The sequence below is a fragment of the Ambystoma mexicanum genome, chromosome 9, assembly GCF_040938575.1.
Source record: "Ambystoma mexicanum isolate Mex_15411 chromosome 9, UKY_AmexF1_1, whole genome shotgun sequence".
NCBI classification, from domain to species: domain Eukaryota; kingdom Metazoa; phylum Chordata; class Amphibia; order Caudata; family Ambystomatidae; genus Ambystoma; species Ambystoma mexicanum.
In genome coordinates this window covers 1,260,424,643-1,260,440,326 of record NC_090931.1, presented here as the reverse complement: position 1 = coordinate 1,260,440,326, position 15,684 = coordinate 1,260,424,643, and the positions used below count along the sequence as shown (strand labels likewise).

At 48.9% G+C, this 15,684-nt stretch overlaps 1 protein-coding gene across 2 annotated transcripts in view; it reads left to right on the top strand.

The window, feature by feature from the left end:
- Positions 1-15,684, top strand: part of CCDC93 (coiled-coil domain containing 93) — a 2,015,088-nt gene that overhangs the window by 1,775,636 nt on the left and 223,768 nt on the right. For both annotated transcript variants that reach the window (XM_069616593.1, XM_069616592.1), the window contains one exon: positions 4,879-4,916. In XM_069616593.1, the coding sequence (XP_069472694.1) occupies positions 4,879-4,916 (38 nt within the window). The remainder of the gene's footprint in view (positions 1-4,878; positions 4,917-15,684) is intronic.

Sequence of the window (15,684 nt, the reverse complement as noted above, 5' to 3'; positions counted from 1 at the left end):
GCTTGCAGGGAGAATGTGATGGCAGAAGAACAGTTTTTGCAACCGTGGCCAGAGGTGACCCTAGTAATGCACGCGTCTCTGAAAGGCTGGTGCGCTCACCTGAATGAGCTGACCGTGAGCGGGTTGTGGTCCCTGGCGGAGACAAAACATCACATAAACCTGAGGGTGATCACACTAGCACTGATGTCCTTTTTGCCCTCCATACTGGAGAAAACTTTCTGATCATGATGGACAACACAGTGGCCATGCACTTCATGCCAAGAGACTCAGTATAGGGTCACTCCCCCTATGCAGAGAGGCGATGCAGCTCTGGTTCTGGGTGTTACAGAACAAGATCCCTATGTCAGCAATTCGCCTCGCCGGGAATCAGAATATGACACTGGACGCCCTGAGCAAGCAGGGGTTGGTCTTCCACGAGTAGGAGCTGTACCGGGAAGTTCTTTTAGAGATCTAAGCCCTCTGGGGATCCCCTCAAGTGGATCTGTTTGCATCCAGTGTGAACAGGAAAAGCAAACTTCTCTGCTCCAGGGAATTTCCTGGAGAGTAGCACTGGGGGAAGGGCGTTGTTGGTGGACTGGAACTCCCGGCATTTACATGCGTTTCCACAGATTCCCGTTATTCCTCAAGTAATCAGGAGGTTAAAGAGGTATGGCACAACTATGATCCTTCTTGCCCAAGACTGGGCCAGGAGGACATGGTACCTGTACCTTCGGGATATGGAAATTTGCCCTCCACCTCATCTTCCCTGGGGATAAAACCTTCTCACTTAGGAAAGGGGGCTGGTTCTTCACACTTGAGTGTGCACACGCTCAACCTGCACTCCTGACTTCTGAAAGGCTGAGGTACAGGACCTTCTGGATGACGTGATGGAGGTGTTACTTTTGGTCAGAAGGCCAGCAGCTAAGGCTCTATACTGCTGCCACCATTGGAGAAGTTTTTGCAGCTTGTGCGGAGTACAGGATGTGGATCCCTTTTTATGCAACATCACAAAGGTGCTGTCTTTTCTGCTTCATCTAGCAAGACACGGCCTTCGGGTCCCCACCATCATGGGCTATTTAGTGCCGCTACCCATTTTTGAGCACACGCCAGAACAAGGGTTGTATTTCAAGATCCCCTTGGTGGTTCATTTTTTAAAAGGCTTGATTAACACCTTCTCCCCAGCCCCCTCTGTGGTGCCGGCACCGACCTGAAGCTGGTGTTAACTTTTGTTACGGCTTCTCCATTTGAGCCATTGCATTCTTGTCCTCAGAATTCTTTCATGGAAAACGGCCTTCATGGTCGCTATCTCCTCCGCCCGAAGAGTGATTGAATTGCAGGCCCTGTCTTGTAAGCCACCTTTTACAGTCCTTACCAAGGACAAGGTGACTCTTACAGTGTGCCCTTCATTCCTTCCGAAGGTCGTATTGGAGTTTCACTTTTCGCAGACAATTTGTTTGCCAGCTTTCGATCCACCTCCTCATCCATCTGAGGAAGAAAGGCTGCATAGTCTCGACCCCAAGAAGGCTCTGAGTTTTTACATCACCAGGACAAACCCGTTCCGACTGGAAGTTCAACTGTTCATTGGTTATACCAACCCTAAGGCAGGCAAAGGAATACAAAAGCAAACAATTTCAAGATGGATTGTGCTTTGTGTTTATGAATGTGCTTAAGCAAATTCCTGAAGTCTTCAGGTCACACTTCTAGGAGTGTGGCAGCTACTTCGGCTCTTCAATGAGGAGTACCTGTAAAGGATATCTGTCAGGCCGCAACGTGGTCCTCCATGCACATGTTTGCAAAACACTATTGCCCGTACACAGTATCCGCAATTGAGTCTTGTTTTGGCAGGGCAGTTCTCCAACAAATGGTGACATAATAGCAATGGAGTTCGCTCCTCCGCCTTCGCTGTGTTGTCTTGCTGCTAAGGGAGTCCGTCCAAGACGAGGAATCCGTGGGAGGACACAATCCATTAGCAGAACAAATTACTTACCCCTTGTAATGTTCTTTCTGATGTTGCACAGTTGGATTCCTCATCACCCTCCCAGGAGCTTCTTCCTATGATTCTACGATGACCCTCTCCTTTAACGCTTAAGCGTCCCCTAATCCCTAACTTGGTTGCACAAGGTGAAAAGTGGCAACAGAGGTCATTGGGCACTTCATGTGCTATTAGTACCAACGTTGATGTCACATCCGGTCCCAAAGCAGACGACTTGGGAAAAGGTTTCCGAGAGTAGTGCAAATCAGGAGAATATATCTAAGATGAGGAATCTGTGGGAGGAACACCTATCAGAAAGTACATTACCAGGAGTAAATTATTTGTTCTTCTGAAAGTAGTAAATTCCTGCTGGTCCCTTTTCTGGTTCTGCCCTGGGATTTGAACCTGGTACTTATATTTCTGAGCCGCTACATTTGCGCCGTTGCAGGTTCAAACGTGGAAGACCTTACTTGGTTTTGAGAGGTTGTCCCTCCTTCCTTCCTAAGGTTCTTTCACTTATTCCAGAAGATCTTACTACCAACGTTCTATCCCCGTTCTCAACCTTCTAAGATGTGGTGAGTTTACACAGACTTGATCCGAAAAGGTGCCTTAGCTTTTACATTGCAAGAATGGCAAATGTTAGACAATATGATCAGCTACTCATCGGATACAAAGGTCACAAACTAAGTAAACCGGTGACCAAGCAGACTCTTTCCAGATGGATTAATTTATGCATTTTGGAATGTTACATCATTGCTGGGAAGGAAGTCCCTGATCATTTAAGAGCCCACTGCACCAGAGGAGTGGCAACTACTTTGGCTCTACAAAGAGGCATACAAGTGCAAGTCATTTGCATTGCTGTAATGTGGTCCTCCATGCATACATTTCTAATGGATTGTGTCCTCCGACGGATTCTTCATTTTAGGTATCTGTTCTCCTGCTTTTCCGTGGGGGGAAGGAGTCCATTAGATTAACAAATTACTTCTTTGTGAATTTTCCTTCTGATGGACGTTCCTCCCATGGATTCCACATCACCCTCCATAACTGACCCTCTTGTGGTAGCTACTACACCTTAATTTTGCGATCCTTCAGCGTCCGTGTGCTAGAGAGAAAGCGTGAAACTGAGCTAACATTGCGCAGCACTCGCATATATACTATCCCAGACGTCATGCCTGGCGTGGGCCGTGTAGAGGCATTGGGTGGAGACATGCTGTCTCCCCTGGTGGTGGAAACGTTTCCAAAGAACAGCCGGTGCTGGGAGATGGATATCATAGATGAGGAATGCCTATCAGAAAGAACGGCACCCTAGGACCGTAGTTTGTTCTTTTTGGGGGCAGGGCCTCCATCAATGCTTCAGCAGTCTGTATCTTCATGCTGTCCTGCTGAGAGTTCAGCAATGGAACCTTTCAGATTACATCCTGTATGTACTCCTTTGCGCTCAGAGACCTGCCACTGTCTGTCAATGCCTGCAGGTGGCACAGATTTTCGCCTTGGTGTTGGGAGGGGTGTATGGACCCTTTGATCAGTCTTACTTCATCTGTGTTTGGTTTCCTGTTTTCCGTGTCTCATAGTGGAATGCAGACTGCCAGTATGAGAGGCCGGCGATTAGGTTTTTGAAAGGACACCTAAGCTGGGCTTTTTCTGCAAATCCCCGTTAAACAGTTTATGTAATCAGTTGCCCCTAAGCTAGTATTTTGTACCTGTGAGGGATTTTAACTTACCTTTGACCTTCCTTATGGTGCCTTTTGTTTAGCCCTTCTTGGGATTGTTGATTTTCCTGGTAGCCATCACTTTGCGAGATGGATAAATGAGCTACGTGCTCATTGAATTGAAATTCCCTCCTTGTTGTTTTTGAAAAATGTCTATTTAAGAGTGAAACCCTCCTTCCTGACCAGGGTCATGTAGGAATTTCATCTCTCACAGAAGTCTCATCTTCCTGTGATTACCCACTCTGCCTAATATGTCTGAGGTGTAGGAGAGATGCTATTGGATGGTCCCTGTCTGGGTCTCTTCCACAAGAGACATCAGGAAAGATGACCAGGTTTTTGTGGGTTACGTTGGTGCCTCTATGGGCATGTCCATCATGAAACAGAGCCTGTTCAGGTGGATCATCCTTTAACTGAATGTTACTATCTGGCTGGGAAGCATGTGCCTGATAATTTCGGAGATCATTCCACGAGAGGCCTGGTGATCACCTCTGTGTTTAAAGAGGGGTCTCCCTGTTTTGGACAGGTGCCAAGTAGCTCGGTGGTCTTCGCTGCACATGTTTGCCAGACATTACTGCCTAGAAGTAGGCCATTGTAAGATCCAGTCCTGGATGGTTCCATGCATGAGAAGTAGAATGAGACTGGCTGCGATGCCATTCTGTTAGGCGAGCTTGCTGCACAAAGTCTCTTACCAACTCTAACAGTCACAGAGGAAATCTCAGTTTATTGACGTTTCTTCACAATCTTTTTTCTCGCACTTGGGATACACTTGTGTCTTCCCATTTACAGTAGGAACATGTTAGGATATAAAGGCACAGTTTGCAGGTGGCACCAATCCCGGTAAAAGCAGTAGCATTAACAGGTTCTACTTGACAGCCAAGCTAATCTTTTAATAGTTTGGCTCACGTTCTGAATCCAGTGGATATTTAAAAATATGATAATCTCCAGGTAAATCAGATTTTTGAGAAACATTACCAGTGTATGTATTACCTTTTATTCCTGATTGATAACATCATGAAGGGACATTCTCTGCAGAAGAGGGAATACTGTCAAAGCAACTATTCATAAAGAGAACTACTGAACAGGAGAGCTAGGTTTAAGCCCAATAAATCACAATGTTCATTGTTTAGAAGCATAAGTGTTTTTCTTCACCCGTTAGAAATATGAACCAGTTTCCATATCGTTAATACTGCATTTGACACACTTTTTTTCTTTTATCAGGTGAACTTGCTGAATTCTATTCATGACAACTTTCAGCAGTAAGTAGAAGTTTTTGAATTTACATGCACGTATGTGACTTTCTTATGTATGCTATGAAAAAGATAAGAGAGCAGGGTGCAGCAAATATAGTGCATTATCACAATTCTTAAATCGTTGATTAATACTCAAAATAAGAAGTGTTCTTTGTATGCACTGTGATTAAGTGATGTACGTTGTTAGTGTTGAAACTTCCTTGTATTGCAAAACTGAAAATGAAAAAGCATTCCAGTAGGGATTACCAGCCATTCGGAGGCCAGATGATATGTTCAGTGCACCTGTGCCGTAGAAAAGCCCTTAAATAAAGTAATCATAAAATAAATGCTTTTCAGAGCTATGTAGATGTGTATCCCACAGATTCCTCATCTCATGAAATAACCTCCAGGCAAAGCCTTGGTCTGAAATATTTTCACAGGATTTAAAAGGTGCAGCATTGCTCCATGTGGACCTAGTCACTGATTCAATGGTGCCCAACAATGACCTCTGGTATATAAGCACCACCACCACCACCACAGGAGCCCTATGACCTAAGTGCCTTTTTTCCACATGCACAAATGGCAGCATTGGAACAACTACTTTGACTTTACTCATTGTTGGTTTTCGAAATGCCTCTCCTGAAAGTCTCGGGGATCAAGTTTTTTTGGGAGTACAACCGACATGTCAATATCTGATCCACGCTGCCGTTGAATTTGGAGCCTTGAAACGGATCACTTGCAAGTTGGCAGGGCATGTGTGTTGCATAGAAGGGGTAACATTCTCACCTATGGCCAAGAAAGCAAAATAGTCATACGTTCTGATTCTCAAATTTGCCCTCCAAGAAAGATGCTAATTATTTTATTGTGTTGGGGGGGCGTGGCCAACTGGCCATGAAATAAGACGTGCCCGAGAGAGCTGCTCCTGTGATCCAACGATGATTCATTCCGAACATGCGCTGAAAATGGACTAGCTGCCTCTGAAATACAGGCACGGGTGTCTGAAAGGGACCCCTGCCACATCTGAATAATTCAAGCAAATCGAGTCGCACAAACGCGACAGAATCATCTCTAAAGTATCTGCCTGCGCTGTATGGAAATGGCCAAGATGGCGGAGAACAAAGGGAAAGCGGCCTCGGTAACGGAAACTATGTTGCAGCCCTGATCGATGCGAGCGCTGCTCCTCGGATTGTATGTGGGCCTGTGTGCCTGGGGCAGGGTGTGGACTGCTGGCCAGGATGCGGAGCCACTGTGAAGGGCTCTGCGACAAGAGTGGATCGGGACTGCAGCTACATTGGCTGCACGCCCGAAAAAGGAAGATCAGCGCCGGAGGACCGTGCGGCCCCCCGGTTATGCGGGATCATCGGGCCCGTGGCTCCCCGCCATCCACGGGTTGGCGAGCTGTGGGATAAGAGTGCGGCACAGGAACAGCGGGGTTGAGTGGCCAACTTGATCGCGTGCGGCCGCAAGTCGCGGGGACATCGGGACACAGTAACCCCATGTTCACGCATAGGCGCTGCACGATAACGAAGTGCCTCTGCTTATGGGATCAGGAAAAGAGGCTTGCTGCCTCGAGGGACCAGATACAATTAAATAGTGCACGGCGTTGCTGGCTGGGCATTTCCCACATGAGAAACACGAGGCATATGGAGAATCTCCTTGTGCACCCAATACTATGTGCCGGAATTATTGGGGTGAAGGGGAGCACGCACTGACGGACAGCTGCGTGTAAATACTGCCACACTGGAGGGCCAGTGGTGCGCGTGGTGCATAGAAGCAGCCATTTCAAAGCACTTATGGGGATTTGCTGAGAGAAGCGGCGCTAGAGCTGGGCTGAGGGTCGCAATCTGCGAGGCCCACTGGAACTACCTTGGGCAAATAGGCACGTATGGGACTTGAGACCTGAGGCTGGTGTTGATGATGACAACAACCCGCTGTGGAGAGTGCCCTCGAGGCACCTAGTGCAAACGGAACAATACCACTGTGCCCTCAGTATACCAGTGCCGGAGACCGACGGAGAGGGGAGGACCTCCTGCTCTGTCTGAAGCACGTGTCGGCGTGGACGCTGTGCCACGGTCCCAGAAGAACCAAGCTAAAGCCGATAGCCCGGAGAGGGCACATGTTGCGCACCAAATGTTGACATAGACAAGCACATAGTGCCGTGCTGAGTGGCAGACAAGTCAATTGACAACGTGGGAGGACATAACCCACTCGAGCACGCAGCTCAATGCAGACGAACCTACGCTAGGTGCCAATAACTGCCGAGGCCGGTGGCGACTTGCTGATATCACGGCGCAGCAGGGTGCTAGAACTGCGGCGCCATGAATAGAGCGGCCAGGGACGTTCGATCCAGACTACGAGAGGGCGGGAATAGAGATCTCGAGTAAGAGCAAACAACCCACGATGGATGCGTTTGCCAAATCACAGCAGTCTCCAACGTTGTCGGCGCACACGGGCGCCAGTGCACCCACTGAAAGCACCCAGGGGACTGAAAACCACCAAATATTGTCGGCCATAACGGAACTAAGAGACTCCTGGGGCATTGCAATGGCGGATTTAAGAACCTCCCTAGAGGCCAAGATCGACGCGGTGGGGATAGAAGTCAATCTGCTGCGACAGGACGTCAGGGCGTTGGCAGACAGAACGAGTAACCTGGAAAGTACGGTCAAAACTAACACGACCACCAGCACTGCCAACGCACTGGAAGTCCACCTACTAAAGCAGCAGGTGGCCAACCTGGAAAATCGCGCAGAGGAAGCTGAAGGAAGGGCGCGACAAAATAATATTCGCGTGGTCGGCTTGCTGGAGGGAGTAGAAGGCCAGGACCCTACGGATTACGTGGAGAATATGATCCTGCAGGAAATAGGGGCTGATAAACTCTCGCAGGGGTTCCCAGTGGAGCGAGCACACAGAGCCCTCGCGAGGAAGCCAAAGCCTGGAGCCCCTCCCCGCGCAATAATTGCCAAGATATTGAACTGTAAAGATCGTGAGAAGATCCTGGAGTACTTCCGAAAAGGGGGGAACGATTGAAAAAGCCTCGACTACTATCACAGCTTATCCGGACTATACAATGATGGTCCAAAGGCAGAGGCATAGCTATGTTGCGGTGAAGAGGAGGCTGCGCACGGCTGGCATCAAATATATGCTTCTGTACCCCGCAAAATTGAAAGTGTTGTACAAAAGCAAAATGTTCTTCTTTGATACCCCAGAGGAAACTGTTGCATGGCTGGACCAACAGGGCTGCCCGGAACAAGATGCGGAACAGGCCCAAGGAGAATGAGATAAGTGACTTAGACACTCTATATATGCTGGCATATCACACGGCAAGGCATTCTAGTAGGGACTTGATGGAGACATTGATGGAGATGCAGGGATGGGAGGTGTTGCAGCCAGGTTGCGACGTCTCTGATTCTGCTGGTGTATAATGGATTGGAATATAGAACAGTAAATATACGAGCAAACTAGATGGTAGCATGAAGAGATTGTAGCATGGGAAGGAATTGTAGCATGTAGGAGCGGCAAGACGCGAGCACCTTATTCCCCGAGTGGTAGTAGAAATAGCAGGATAGCCATTAGGGCGACCTCACCCTGCTGAGCTCAAGTACAGGCTATTGCCAGAAAGAGCTAGATGAGGGGGTGCCTGAGATCCAGGGATGGAGCTGGGCAACAGTTGGGGGGGTAAAGTTGGGGAAGGGAAGGGAGGGGGAGAGGGGAAGGGGTGTTTGGGGTGTGTGTAGTTAGGGGAAGTTTGAAAGGGAGAACGAGCCTATGTAGACGTAGATGGAAGTGTGATTTGGGCTGCACCTGTGGGAGGGGGGTAGGAATTTTGATGAGCCATGGGAGATCTTAAAATAATCACGTGGAATGTCAGGGGACTTAATAGTTATCTGAAGAGGAACAAGGTCATGTTGTACCTGCGCAGACAAAAAATAGACATTGCATTATTGTAGGAGACTCATCTGACACGGGAAAAGATGGAGATGGTTGCTAAGAAATGGAAAGGGGTGGTGGTGGGCTCGGCATACTCTGCTTATGCTAGAGGAGTGCTCATTTGTGTGGCGGCACATGTCCTGTTCAAACTGTTGCGAGAAAAAACGGAATTAGATGGGAGGATGGTCATACTGAGGGGATTGGTGGAGAATAGGGAGGTAACCATTGTGAATACATACGCCCCTAATCAGAATACGGCAGCATATTTCAGGACTCTGTGTACTAACCTCAGCATGTGTATGGGGAGTGCAGTGATCTGGGGTGGGGATTTTAACTGTGTATTAGACCCTAGGATAGATAGATCGGATGGAAGGATTGATAGACCGGCCCCAGCGGCTAAAGCATTGCAGACATTACTAGACGACTTTGGTCTGGTAGATGTGTGGAGAACGAGACACCCTGAAGACAGGCAATATTCGCACTATTCTGCCCCACAGCAGTTACATACGAAATTGGATTATGTCTTTGCTACGTCGGGAATAATGACTGAGATTATTCAGGCAGAGTATAAAGCAAGGGTCCTCTCGGACCACTCGCCCCTGGCGCTCAGATGGCAATACTGCCCCCCAAGAGTGAGGATTCCGAAATGGCGCCTCAGGGCAGAGGCGCTTAAGGATCCCTGCTTTAGGGAAGATATAAGGGAGGAGATTATAAACTACTTTGAGATAAATACGGGTAGTGTGGACTCGGAGGGCACATTATGGGAAGCCTTTAAGGTGGTGGTGCGAGGTGCAGCCATAGCGAAATCAAAGGGCCTGCAAGGTGGGATCTTGGCTGACCTACAAGAAACAGAAAGGGAATTGGAAAATGCATTGAAGGGGAGAGGTGATGCGGGAAGCGATATGGAGCTGATACTTAAACTGCAACAGAAATGTGCCGAGCAATGGGAAAGACTGTGTAACCTCAACTATAAAAAGTATATAGAATGGCAGCATGCAGGAGGGGATAAAACAGGAAGGCTTCTGGCATGGTTGTATAAGAGTGAGACCCCTAGACCCACGATTAGAACGGTAACGAGAGAAGATGGGAGTGTAGCGGACACTCAGGAGGGAGTTAATCAGGAGTTTGTAGATTACTATAGGTTATTATATGGAGATAAGGAGGGGCGTAATCATGGGGAGATAACCGAAACACTAGAGGACATAGGACTGTCCACGATAAGTGATGAGGAAAGAGAGTGGCTAGATGCACCGATTACTTTGGAGGAGTTGGGAGAAGTGGTGAGGCAGCTGCCTACTAGTAAGACTCCAGGGGCGGACGGGTTCCCAAGTGAATTTTATAAAGTATATAGGGAGGAAGTGCTCCCCCCAATGTTGGATATGCTGAATGAAGCATTTGAGGTGGGAAGGCTGCCTGAGTCGCTTAGAGAGGCGATTATCATACCGCTTCCCAAATCCAACAAGCCTAGGCATAGATGTGGTTCCTACCGACCTTTGTCGATGTTGAACCAAGATAGCAAGATATTGACGGCTGTCCTGGCAAACAGGCTGCGGAGAGTTATTAGTAAACTAATACACCCTGACCAGACGGGCTATGTCCCGAATAGAAATATAACCCACAATCACAGACGGCTCCAACGGGTTGTTGAATGGGGAAATAAGAACGAAGGCGAAATGGCAATTGTGTCCTTAGACGCGATAAAGGCCTTCGATTCGGTCAAGTGGCCATGGCTGCTTGCGGCCCTGGTGGGCTATGGTATGGGGCCCGGATACATTAGGTGGACAAAGATGCTATACAGTGAACCGCTGGCCAGGGTCAAAACAGGATCTGTGATATCCGAAAGATGGCAACTTAGTAGAGGCACCAGACAAGGTTGCCCATGGTCCCCAATGCTCTATATAGTGGCTCTGGAACCCCTAGCAATATACCTTCGACAACAATACAATACTATAGGCATCGAGATAGGAGGGGAGCGACACTTGATCTCCTTGTATGCAGATGACTTGCTGCTGTACTTGAGGTACCCGGAGGAAAATCTCCAGTACATCCTGGAGGTGATGGAGAGATACGCGGGGCTGTCTGGTATAGCGGTGAATCCTCAAAAATCCAGCATTTTCCCACTGGGTAGCTATAAGGGAATCCCTATGGGACGGTTACCGGTGCTACAAACGCCGTGGGCGGTCAGTACTTTCCGGTATCTTGGGATAGATGTGTACCACACAGTGGAAGAAGAGCATAAGCACAATACCGAGGTAGCCATTGGAAAAATCAGGAAAAGTATGCAATTTTGGGCGAAGTTGCCCTTAGCAATGATGGGACGGGGGGCAATGCTTAAGATGGTGGTCCTACCTAGGCACCTACATTATTTTGGGAATATTCCATACCTGATACCTAAGAAGTTCTTCACCAAACTGAATAGCATGTGTAGGGATTTCCTGTGGCATGGTACTCGGAATAGGGTGGCGCTATGGAAACTGCAGAACTGGTATGACAGAGGGGGGAAAAAACTGCCTAACTATGAGGTTTATTATATAGCGAGCCAGCTGCAGTATGTTGCCAAATGGCTCTCAGATGAACAGACCCCTGAATCTAGGTTGTTTGGACAGGACTGTGCCCCATTTTATCTAAAAGAAATGATCTGGCTCCCCAAGACAGAAATGGAAAAGCGCCCCAAGATGATGATGTTGGGGTGAAAGATGTGGTGCCGGGCATGCCAGATGATGCACAATCCATCCCCATGCTCCCCGCAGGTACCGCTAGTTGCATTGGCCGGGGGAGATAAGCAGCTGAGGATGACAATCAGGAACGACTGGGAGTCGGTGGGGTTAGTGACGATGGGATATATCTGGCGAGAGGGGACCATTATAGAGTTTGGAGTGCTAGGGGAGGAGATGGGGTTACACTCCGGCCAATATATCACGTATCACAGAATGGTGCAGAGAATCAGGAATACATGGCCCGAAACGGTACTGGGAGAAGAACCAGATGCTAGCATAGATAAATTTATGATATAACGGATGGGGGACACGAGATCTCAAGACTGTACGAGATGATGATGTTTAAGGTTGGGAAGGAATTAACACAACTACGACTAGATTGGGAAGCGGAGGTGGGAACTGCAATAGAGGATGGGATGTGGGAACGTGCCCTGGGATACCACAAGAAGGTGTCTAGAAATGCGAGACTGAAACAGATACAACTATATATCACGCACAGGGCATATATGACACCCCAGAGGATATCTAGGTTTGAAAATGCTGGAAGACAAGCGTGTCCTAAATGCGACGACGAAAATGCCGGCATGGTACATTGAGCGCTGCTGGGGCGAAGTAGCACAGAAACTAGCGGAAAGGGTGGTCACGATTGTTATGGATACAGCTTGGGCATGTTTGCTTGGGGGGGTTCCCTAAATCGCAGAAACTTAAGCACATTAGCAAATTGAAGGATTTAGCGTATGTGCTTGCAAAAAGGAGGATTGCCATGGGATGGAAGACATGTCACAGGCCACGGGTGGAGGTGTGGTGGAAAGAGTTGCAGAAATGGGCGGAGACAGAAACCATGGTGTGGCAAGAGGCGAGCACCGTAGAGGGAGAAGAAGAGGTGGGAACCCTGATGGCATGGAAATCATTAGTAGCGGAATTGTTTGGAACAATACAAGATCTGACAGAAACCACAGAATGTGAGACCCGACCACGTGAGTCAGATGCAGAGAGCACGGAATAAATAGGCTTGTAAGGGAGGGTGGGATAGGGGAAGCAGTGACCGAAATTAAACAAGGAACAATTGAGCTGTTGCTATTTGTACTGCATGTTTGGTTTGTATTGTTTTGTTTGAACAAATCAATAAAATCTTTTAAAAAAAACATTATTTTATTGTGTTGCTAGCTGTTATTTCTGTATATGATATGATATTTTATTTCTATTGTACTTGTGCACAAGTGTTTCAGAGCGCAACAAGGCAAGGTAGGGGAACAGGGGAGAACAAAACAGCGATCTTACTAGGCCCAGTGACATTGAGAACGCGCAAGTGCATGGGAGACGGTGAGGGGAAAGTGCATGGAAGGGGGAGAAGTGGAAAGTGCAAAGCAGAGGATTTAAGGCAGCAGACAGGGTAGGTCTGATAAGTGCAGGAAGAAAAAAGGGGGGGCTGTATGGGTACAGATACAGACCCCAGTGCAAGGGGTGGCCGGAGTCAGTGCGGGAGGGTGGCAGGGTGAGCAGGTACCTGGGCCCGGAGGACAGAGGGTGGCCAGGTGCACGGTGCCAAGAGAGAACAGATCAGCATGGGAGAAGGGGAGCGAAGGCAGAAGAAAAGAGGAAGGTCTTGAGGTGCTTCCGGAACCCGGAGATGGTTCTCCTCAAGTTTTAGAGTGGCAGGGAGGCTGTTCCAGAGGGAGGCCCCAGCCGAAGACAGAGATCTACCCCCAGCTCGGTTCTTTGAAAAACGACTGACACTGAGGGAGTTGGAGGTAGAGGAGCGAAGAGCTCGATAGGGGAGGTATTTGCGGAGGGATAGCTGAAGGTATTTTGGACCCAGGCCCCAGAAAGCCGTGTGGACAATGCAGAGGGTTTTTAATTTAATCCTTGCATCCACTGGGAGCCAATGGAGAGATTTCAGGGCTGGAGAGATACGATCCCAGGGCTTGAGGCCAAGGACAAGTCTCGCAATCCTGTTCTGGATTAGTTGCAGAGGGTGCAGAGTAGAGGCAGGTAGATTTAGAAAGAGGCTGTTACAATAGTCCAAGCTTGAGAGAACCAGAGCTTGGGATACCATGAGCTTCTGGGGGAAGGAGAGGAAAGGCAGAGTACCTCTGAGGAGGTGCAATTAGAAATCTGACTTTTTAGAGACCTCAGAGATGTGGGCGAAGAAGGAAAGGGTGGAGTCAAAGATGACCTCGAGGTTCTTAGTCTCGCAGGTGGGGGTAGGAGTAGGGCCAAGGGAGGCCAGCCAGAGAGTGAGGGGAAAGGATGGTGAAGGTGTGCCGATGAGGAGGATCTCTGTCTTGCTGGCGTTCAGACAAAGATCATTGGCGGCACACCAATCTTGAATGGCAGTTAGGCAATCAGAGATGAGAGAGGGAGAGGAGGTGGCAGAGGGCAGCCTGAAAATGAGTTGAGTGTCGTCAGTGTCGCTCTGGAAATTTGAGCAGAAAGTGGCAATGCAGTGGGCGAGAGTTGCAAGGTATTGGTTGAAAAGCCAGGGCAAGAGGTTAGACCCCTGGGGAACACCACAGGTAGAGAGGAAGATAGATGAAAGGAAGGACCCAAGTTGGACCTGGGAGGGTCGATCTGAGAGGAAAGAGGTCAGCCAGGCCAGAGCCTGATCAGTGATACCCAGGTTTCCACAGAGACGGTTGAGCAGGATGATATGGTCGACTGTGTCGAAGGCAGAAGAGAGATCGAGGAGGATGAGGACGGAGGGAATGTTAGAGTCAAGGTTGGAGAGCAGATCTTGACAGATGTTCAGGAGAGCAGTTTCCGTGCTTCTGGCAGCTCTGAAGCCAGACTGGTGGTCATGGAGACAGCCAACAGAATTAGAATGAAGGTTAAGCTGAGAGATGGAGTTTGCCAAGAAATTGAGTAATGGAAATTGGGCAATAGTTAGCTGGACAAGAAGGATCAGCTGTGGGTTTCTTGAGAAGAGGATGCACAAGGAGTGCTTCAGAGGGGAGGGGAAGGATCCCGAGGCAAAGGAGTGGTTCCAAAAATCTACAAGGGCCGGAGCGAGGGTGTCAGTGTGGTCCTTGATGGTTTAAGAGGAACAGGGATGAACCTGTTTTGATGAGGCTTTCATAGATCGGACTTGTCTAGCGACCTCGTCAGGGGACAAAAGAGGAAAGGACGAGAAGGATGGTGGGGGGGTGGCTAAAGGAGGGTCAGCAAGCACAGATGGGGAGGGGAGAGGAGGGTTGTGGGTGAAGAGGGTGGACAGGATGTCCTGGGTTTTATAAATGAAGTAAGAGGACAGGGCATTGCAAAGAGCCTGGGAGGCAACATGCAGGGTAGAGACTGCAGCAGGGTTGGCCAGCTCCTTTAAGATTTTAAAGAGTTCGGCCGAGTTGTTAGATGCTGCAAAGACATGAGATTGAATGGGGACTCTCTTCTTGGTGAGGACAGAGAGTCGGTATTGCCTTTGTAGCAGGCGACAGGCCAGTTTGTCAGAGGATGAACAGGAAGTCCTCCATTTCCTCTCAGCCACCCTACACTTGCGTTTAAGTGTACCTAGGCCAGAGTCATACCAGGAATTGCACTTGGCTTTGGACTTCAAACAGATCCTCATGACAGGGCCAAGAGCATCAAGTGTATCAGAAATTGAAGACTAGAGCAGAGACAGGGCTGTGTCAGGATGTGAGACAGCCAAAGGTGGAGGAGGGGGGGGAGAGAAAGTGGCGGCAAAAGCCTCAACTGACACACGCTTCATGGGCCGGATGTCCGGAAAGGTAGGTGGCAGTGTTGGGGTAGGTTTGGCTTGGGGGAAAAGGAGGGAGAGATGAGATGAGAGGAGAGGAGTGAGTGATCGCTCCAGGAGAGAGTAGTGGTCAGAGGGATGGAGAGGGGAGGTCAGAGGAGATCAAGACATCGAGTGTGTGCCCTGCAGAGTGAGTCGGGCCAGAGGGGAGGATGGAGAGGGAGTCGCAGAGGTTACGGAAGAGTACAGAGAAGGAGCAAGGAGTGTCTAAATGTATATTGAGGTCACCGAGGAGGAGGAGTTGAGTGGTAGAGGCCAGGAGGGAGGAGGAGAGGTCTGCCCACTCAGAGAGAAATTACGTGATTTGCCCAGGAGGCCGGTAGATGGTAACCACAGTAAGAGAATGGGGAGGCGAGAGAGAAAGCCTACAGTCAAGGCATTCAAAAAAGGCGTAGGTCTG